The sequence below is a fragment of the Aspergillus undulatus genome, assembly GCF_047715775.1.
Source record: "Aspergillus undulatus strain CBS 261.88 unplaced genomic scaffold BDV17scaffold_14, whole genome shotgun sequence".
NCBI classification, from domain to species: domain Eukaryota; kingdom Fungi; phylum Ascomycota; class Eurotiomycetes; order Eurotiales; family Aspergillaceae; genus Aspergillus; species Aspergillus undulatus.
In genome coordinates this window covers 469,371-476,839 of record NW_027396618.1, presented here as the reverse complement: position 1 = coordinate 476,839, position 7,469 = coordinate 469,371, and the positions used below count along the sequence as shown (strand labels likewise).

At 47.2% G+C, this 7,469-nt stretch overlaps 3 protein-coding genes across 3 annotated transcripts; 2 read left to right on the top strand and 1 right to left on the bottom strand.

The window, feature by feature from the left end:
• Window positions 1-774: 774 nt before the first annotated feature.
• Window positions 775-3,246, top strand: BDV17DRAFT_41763 (putative R3H and G-patch domain protein). The gene is made up of 4 exons (XM_073764510.1): window positions 775-1,384; window positions 1,447-1,816; window positions 1,871-2,620; window positions 2,678-3,246. Exons 1-4 carry the CDS (start codon window positions 1,330-1,332, stop codon window positions 3,126-3,128), a joined length of 1,626 nt encoding a protein of 541 aa, XP_073617416.1. The 5' UTR covers window positions 775-1,329; the 3' UTR covers window positions 3,129-3,246.
• Window positions 3,154-5,132, bottom strand: BDV17DRAFT_41767 (putative C2H2 finger domain protein). The gene is made up of 2 exons (XM_073764511.1): window positions 4,909-5,132; window positions 3,154-4,850 (listed from the first exon to the last, which is right to left on the bottom strand). The coding sequence occupies exons 1-2, from the start codon at window positions 5,022-5,024 to the stop codon at window positions 3,365-3,367; spliced, it is 1,602 nt and encodes a 533-aa protein (XP_073617415.1). The 5' UTR covers window positions 5,025-5,132; the 3' UTR covers window positions 3,154-3,364.
• Window positions 5,133-5,191: 59 nt separating this feature from the next.
• Window positions 5,192-7,413, top strand: BDV17DRAFT_41695 (Hemimethylated DNA-binding protein YccV like-domain-containing protein). The gene is made up of 4 exons (XM_073764509.1): window positions 5,192-5,650; window positions 5,706-5,862; window positions 5,916-6,925; window positions 6,974-7,413. The coding sequence occupies exons 1-4, from the start codon at window positions 5,238-5,240 to the stop codon at window positions 7,146-7,148; spliced, it is 1,755 nt and encodes a 584-aa protein (XP_073617414.1). The 5' UTR covers window positions 5,192-5,237; the 3' UTR covers window positions 7,149-7,413.
• Window positions 7,414-7,469: the final 56 nt, after the last annotated feature.

Sequence of the window (7,469 nt, the reverse complement as noted above, 5' to 3'; positions counted from 1 at the left end):
TAGCTTTCATCAACAACTACTTCATGACACATCAGTGAACTGCTTCCCACATCTTGTCTATTATTTATCTATTATTACTTAATTTAATCCTCTAATTACCTGGCAAGCCATGTTCTATATACCATCCCTCTATAAAGACTTTCCCTTTAAAGATAATGGTAGAGGGAACTAACTATCCCCTAGAGTTAATATACTTGATTATAGTAACCTATTCATGGCTTCCTGGCTAAATTAGATAAGGTTTACCTGGTATATCATGCCTTGTAACTACTTGAGTAGTTATAATAAGACCTATAGCAAAGCTAGTTTCATTAAAGTTATAGATATCTATAGGCAAGATCCCTTTCTCATTGTAGATCTCTTTTAGATTATAAAACTACTTTTTAATAACCTTGGGATCCTTGTACTATACTTGCTGCTGATTATAGTGCCTTGCAAAGCAGGATTTGAGTTCTGGATAATGCTTTAGGAAGTTAGTAACCCAGTTTCTACTGACAGGTTTAGGGGAGGTATCAGATTCAGTTTGGAGGATTATATTAGCTATTTCCTGCACATGGGCAGGCCTTGGGGGGCAGCCGTGCTTATCCCTAGATACTATCTATTATACTAGATAATTTTCTTGAGATTTAGATAGCTTTAAATTATAGTTACGGACTTCTTGCCTGAATTCATGGCTATTAAGTTAATCTCGGAGTATACTGCGCGGGACTTTAAAAACTTCCACCGCTTGATACTAAGACATGATATCACTATTTTTTAACATGTTTATTATAAGTTAAAGTCTGCCTTCTTGCTTAACTAATTCTTGACGCGATCGGAGTTGATTTCGTGGCATGGTAGATGATCAAAGTAAGGGGGTTGGTATACGGGGAGATTTTGGGTGGGGTGGACGGATGACTAGGGGTGGACGGCTGACTTGATAATTACGTTATTCTCTGAGCTAGCTCGAAGCCATAACGGTTAGAAGAACCGATATAGCTAACTAAAACATGACTCAGCCTGTTGAACAACAACGAAGATCAATAGGCGTATGACATTGCGGTCCTGCTTTTAGTGCCTCAGGCCACTTTCCGACACAGCCACTGTACACTGACACATTGGACCACAGTACCGCCACCACAGTAGCACCAGCCCACCACTTTGATGAACTCAACTACCACACGTTATATTGTCCATCCTGGTCGCATTCTGATCGAGAAGCCTTTCCACGCCGCTCATAACTACACATCGCTAGCCCGCAGGACGATATCTCGGGGATCTTCAGCATTTAATCCAGCATTCGAGTGATTACGGCTAGGCCTGCCCAGGCTCTAGCCGTGAAACACTGCAATGGCTCGCCTCAGCAAGGCAAAATCCCGAAAAACTAACAAGAACGCCCATAATGGTTTGCCATCATACCTAAGAGAGTATTGTTTACCGTGAAACGATCCAGCTGATCATGAGAAGGTACGAAACCAAGCCACTTTTCCATGCAAGAAGAAGCACGAAACACCGAGGGTCGTAACTCCTGGCGCTCCAATACTCAACTTCGCCACCAAGCAGTCCAGTTTATAAGCGCTGGAAGTCTGGAACCAGCACAGGAAACCATTACTCGTCCTAGTCCCGAAGGAGTAATACAAAATGAAGCAATTCACACGGTGGAAAGTGCGACACCGATGACGAACAATACTTCACACCTTCAGCTGTGTCCCAGCCCAGCAAGGGAAGAAGCTACAGTAACAGTCAACAAAGTGCTTCCTACCAGGCCACTTTCCCCTGCACCGCAAGATTCAAGCGAGGATGAGATAGTGTTCCGGGGTAGGCGGAGCAGGCCACGGTCAGCCCAGCGTGTCGGTTTTCAAGACACTATTGTTGATGATGATCTGCAAAGGAGATTTGATGAAGGACGAACCGACCGTTCTCAACTGCCTACCTCATCGACAGACTTGTCACCGGATCCTGCGCCGTTCGTCGCACTTAAAGAGCATTCTCCCGGTTGGATCCAACTTGATGATAGTGGCGTCATAAGTCCTAGAATATCCGACGAGGACGCAATTTTGGCCGACTATATTGCACACATGGACGACGATACTGTGCCCGATGGTGATTCGATTGAGGAAGAGTCCATCGAGAACGACGTGACATCGGCGGCTCGTTCGCATGATTTGCGCTGCCACAAAAATGGAATTATTGACATTGACCACTACGATATTTCGCCGGCAGAAGAGCTGGAAGATGCGACCTATTCCAACGAACCCGGTCTGTCGGCGTCCGCCAGAACAAAGCCAGACAGAGACATATTTGCCTCCGCCACTGCTTTCGACGATGCGCTGGAACAGGATCCCTACTATGGACTTGATGTCATGGATTTCAATCGATCCAGCCTAAAGAAGAAGAAGAAAAATCAGCTTTTTACATATGGGGATTTTGATTCCGAGTTAGAAGATGAACTAATAAATGCCTGGAAATCCGATCGGTCGAAGAAGAAGTTGAAGAAGAAAGAGCGGGAAGAGCTCCGCGCTCAAGGGCTCCTCGGTCGACGCAAGAATGACCCCGATCTAAAAACAAGGTATGCCGATGGCATAGGAATCGAGGAGCTGAGACACGAAATACGCTTGTTTCTGCTGTCGCCCAAGAACAGGTATGCGCTTTGCCACTTCGAGATGCTTGATTAACCAAACGCGCTTTGTGCCCACAGCTTGTCGCTTCCGCCGATGACAAAACACCGCCGAATGCTCATCCATGATATGGCACACGCTCTGCGTCTGACCTCTCAATCTCGAGGCAAGGGCTCTTCTCGCTTCCCCATTTTGTCAAAGACGTCCCGGACACCAAAATACACACATACGACAATTTTGCAAGTAGATCGATTATTTTCAAAAGAAAAATTCAGCTCTCGCGTGTTGAATGGATGGGACAAAACAAAAGGCCGATCCGCAAAAACCAAAAGCGTTCATGGAAATGTGTCTTATATGGACGGTGATGTCGTTGGCGCCTCGGCGCCCGAAATAGGTGTCGAAAACAAAGGAAGGGCTATGCTGGAGAAGATGGGGTGGAGTACTGGAACGGCTCTTGGTGCGACCAACAATAAGGGTATTCTTTTGCCGGTTGCACATGTAGTGAAGAACTCGAAAGCGGGCTTAGGTTAAGATCTGGTCAAAGCGATCGATTGATTCCCTTTTCAATCCACTCGATACTGTATCACCCGGCAAGAACAGTGTGAACCTAGAAAGCGAGGTTTTCTCTTTGCCATATACTAATAGTCTAACTGATAGACTAAAATGCTCATATAAGAGGATATCAACGAAGCTATATAACGTAGCAATAGGTACTGAAATATAAGACATGAACAACCCTCTCATACAATACATCGACAAATAAAGCGTCATCGCTGTTCGTGCGACTTGATATGCGAGAAAAGTTTATTTCTGGACGAAAAGGATGCATTGCAGATGGTGCATGCTGGGTACTGAGACCTTTCTGCCGCGAGCTGGGCTTTCTTAGCACGCTTTTGCTTTGCTTTGCCGATCTTTATGGGGACTGGTTTGTCCAGTCTCGATGTTGACAGCTTATGAGCTAGACTATCAAGACTATCAAGACTATCCGTTGAGCAATTCGTTGTTGGATCCCCCTGGCCAAGCCTTTGCTCCAAGATTTGTCTGGGGGCATAGTCAGTCTCGTCATCGCGAACGATTGAGTCCTGAGTCCCACGGTCTGGGCTCGAGTCTCGCCTCAGGTTTTTTGTCTCATTGGACCATATGTTGTGGCTGGCATCCATCGTTGAGTTACTGGGCGATGGTTCGTCGTTGGGAATATCCGGAGACTTTCCATATCCCACCGGCGATATGTCAGTTGTGATATCTTTGGGGAAGCCATCTTCAGCTGCTGGCTCTCCGTCACTACCATCAACCGCATCCCCCAAATTAAGCTCCTCATCCTGCATTTTCATTTCCCAGCGTAGCTGCTTCACAGCTTTTATGTGTTTTTTGCTGCGCTCATGCGCATGAAATTGATTTTGGCTTTTGAAGGTTTTGCGGCAGACAATGCACTCGAAATGCTCTGCATCACTTTCTTCTCCGGAGTCCTCTGCCACGCCTTCCTCAGGCTCCTCAGACTTTGCCCAATGCTGTAGGACATGGTTGCGTAACCTTGCTTGATTTGCTGTCCGTGACCTTGTCGCTTGGGTAGCGGACGACTGACGGAGTTCTTTGCGATGTTGCGACAGGCTATCTCTGTGAGATCTATAGCGGAGGTCTCGCCTCCTCGCAAAGGCCACAAGCGACCTGACGGCTTCATTGAACTCACGAATAGCACCTTCTCGTAAACGTTTGTTCTCCTTTTCCATCAATCGACGGACCCGACGATCTGGAGCCTCTGAGTACCGATATGCATCCTTCCATGAGAAGGCTTTTTTGGTCGAGAAGCTTCCCCATACAGCATAGAATTCGCGTATGCTTTGGAATTCGTCATTGCAAGAGCCGAATGACGGATACTCAATAATATTTATATTTTCTGCGCGACAAGCCATCTCTTCCTCCAGCGCAAGTTGTTTGAATGTCTCACGGAGGCCACCATAAAACCCATCTGGTGTGTCAGTGAAATCCATCTGTGGACTGAATCTCGAGAATAGGCTGTAGATGTCGGCTGCAGTCATCATGCGTGTATTAGAGGAATAAGCAGTCGTTCCATTTCCGCCGCCGGTCCCCAAGAAGGCATCACGGTGCGAGTCATACCATGATCGCTCTTGGGGGTCCGACAATACCTCGTAGGCCGCTTGGATTTCTGAAAACAAGTTCGTCGCTGCTTCTACATTTCCAAAATTTCTGTCGGGATGGAGCTCTAGAGCCTTTTTCCTATAGGCCTTCTTGATCCTGTAAGCAGTGTCAGCAGTACCCGAATCCTTCTGCTACTGGGGTTGTTGGAACGAACTTTTCTGGCGAGGCATTCTGTTCTACTTCAAGAAGCTCATAGAAATCTTTCTTTGTGGCATTTGTCTCGTTCGAGTCCTTAGAGCCCGACTGGGCTGTTGACTGGCCTTGGCCCATGAGATTCAAAAGCGTGCCCAACGCAGCCAGTTGACCATGAATATTTGTGATACGTTTTGATAAGGTTGGACGGCATGTACGGGGAGCGATGGGGGCGGCGCGGCTCCCGATTAGTACCTAGGTCGCGTCATCATGCCCCAAGTTATCCAACTGTCAAAGTTCGGAAGAAATAATGCATACCAGGTGAAATTTGACCAACTTTGGATTACCGTAATGGTCCCGTCCCTCAACATTTTCCCACAAGAGATACTCTACCAAATCCTGTTGTTTTGCAATCCCTTAGACTCGGTCGCTGTGGGATGCGCTGCGCGACGTTTCCGGGGTGTCACCAACGAGCCGCTACTATGGAGGCACTACTGCCAAACTCATTTCAAATTCTGGGCCAAAGAGCATGACCTGCCAGCAAAATACTCGAGCTCCATCTACTCAGTGGATTGGAAAGCGCTTTACATATCCCGACACCTCGTTGACCGCGCCACTAGCCGACTGTTGGATAGCATCCTCACAAGCCAGACTGGAAGAATAGAGAAGTTCCAATCCGTTGTTAATCTCGGATATGATGCCAAAGATACTCTTCTGCGCAACATTTCAATTGATCCACGTACGGAGGACTACCTAGCCCGGAGGTTTGTGATTCCTGGCCTCTCAAAGCTCTGCTTCTCATAATGACATTCGCCAAAGATATTACGCCAAAGCCCTCCTGACTAGTCTTCACCGAAGTATCGCAATTCCAGAATGGGCTGGCCTCAGAAGAGACGGCGATGCAATATCTCTTGCTAATGCACTCGGAGCCTTTGACCTTTTTGTACCAGAAAGTGGGTTTGGGAACTTTGACGAGGTGGGCGAAATCGAGATTGTTCTGATAGTGGTAATGCTGAAAACTTTCTACAGATTAATGCTAGACTGGACCAGATTTTGTCCGGCCTCCTACTGGAACGTCCCGACATGCGTAATCTGAGCCCTCGCAAACAGGCGTGTGCAATCGCTGCGTACCTGAAAACCCATAATATGACAGGCATCGAGCCGGGACGAGAGTACCACTGCCTGGAGCATAACTTCCTGGGGGTTGCTTTGAATGATCCGGGTCATAATTCACTGCCGTTAGTCTCAGCAGCGATATTTTGTCATGTTGCACAGATGCTGGGACTTAATGCCCGCCCATGCGGATTTCCATTTCATGTTCACGTTATAATCATGCCTCCTCCAGGACACGATATTGATGGCAACGAAATCAGTAATGGTGATATTCTAGATGGTGAACCCATCTACATGGATCCTTTTCGTTCCGATGAAGAGACTCCCGTCTCGGACATGAGAACCCAGTTAAATTTTCTGGGCGCATCCCCAATAGAATTGTCCGCTTTTCTGGGCGCGTCTCGGACTTCCGAGATTGTTTTACGGTGCAGCAAGAACATTCTCAACTCAGTGCAACGTATCAATCGTCTTCCCCGCGGGGTGGGGGTACCAGTCGACGTTGACTGTGCGCGATATGCTGCACTTTGGTCTTCTCTGTTACATTCAAATCACCTCCCGCCAGCCGAGCTGCGTCATCACCTTCTATGGTTGATGGAGCTAGTTGCTACTGATTTTCCGTCCGACATACATCTCGTCGAGCAATACATTGCTTCTATATTCAGGGGCACACTAGAATTCGATCACATTATGGAAAGCCTACACGTTATACAGACCGTTGATGAAATACCAAAGCAGGTAAAGCGGCGGTCTCCGGAGCACGAGGCAGTTAAACATCATGTTGGCCAAGTATTTAAGCACCGTCGCTACGACTATACGGCCGTGATTACGGGGTGGGATGCAGAATGCGGGGCTGGCGAGCAATGGATGAGGAGAATGGGAGTTGACAACCTCCAGAGCGGAAGATATCAAAGTTTCTACCACGTGATGTAAGATGTATCCTCAGGACTTCAGATATGTCGCTAATGTTGTCTCAGCGTGGAGGATAAAAGCGTCCGGTACGTTGCAGAGGAGAACATTCACCTCATAAAACCAGCTATTTCGGACCTACCTTCGACGCTCGTCGCTGTGGCAGGGAAATATTTCAAGCGATGGGATAGTGCATTGCGAGAGTTTGTGAGTAATATTAGGGACGAATATCCGGACGATTAGACTGTCGTTGCTGCGAAAAACTCAATGGCTATGCGAATCAACTTTCAGAGCATTGGGTATTGCTGAATATTTCTGTCTATCTGTTCCGCTCTTTTGCGTGTGGAGTGGTCTTGCGGATGTTGCTAGTAGCTCCTTTAGTGCAGGGTAGACGTATGGCCGATGTCGCTTCTAATTCATTGGATTAGTTAGGGCTAAGAACCGCGGGCTCGAGGCTTGGTCGTCGTCTTACTTGACAAGGACTACAATGTCTGGTAGTATTCCTACTAAACAAGTTTCTGTTCTCCTGCAATAGACTATGGTTATGGTCTACAAAGGAAAAAC

Excerpts from the sequence above, each read along its gene's own strand:
- BDV17DRAFT_41763 (XM_073764510.1), top strand. The coding sequence starts at position 1,330 with ATGGCTCGCCTCAGCAAGGCAAAATCCCGAAAAACTAACAAGAACGCC. Across the intron at positions 1,385-1,446 it reads TAACAAGAACGCCCATAATG|GTACGAAACCAAGCCACTTT; the intron begins GTTTGCCATCAT and ends GATCATGAGAAG. Across the intron at positions 1,817-1,870 it reads GGTAGGCGGAGCAGGCCACG|GAGATTTGATGAAGGACGAA; the intron begins GTCAGCCCAGCG and ends TGATCTGCAAAG.
- BDV17DRAFT_41767 (XM_073764511.1), bottom strand. The coding sequence starts at position 5,024 with ATGGGCCAAGGCCAGTCAACAGCCCAGTCGGGCTCTAAGGACTCGAAC. Across the intron at positions 4,851-4,908 it reads CAGAATGCCTCGCCAGAAAA|GATCAAGAAGGCCTATAGGA; the intron begins GTTCGTTCCAAC and ends CACTGCTTACAG.
- BDV17DRAFT_41695 (XM_073764509.1), top strand. The coding sequence starts at position 5,238 with ATGGTCCCGTCCCTCAACATTTTCCCACAAGAGATACTCTACCAAATC. Across the intron at positions 5,651-5,705 it reads GAGGACTACCTAGCCCGGAG|ATATTACGCCAAAGCCCTCC; the intron begins GTTTGTGATTCC and ends CATTCGCCAAAG. Across the intron at positions 5,863-5,915 it reads GGTTTGGGAACTTTGACGAG|ATTAATGCTAGACTGGACCA; the intron begins GTGGGCGAAATC and ends AACTTTCTACAG.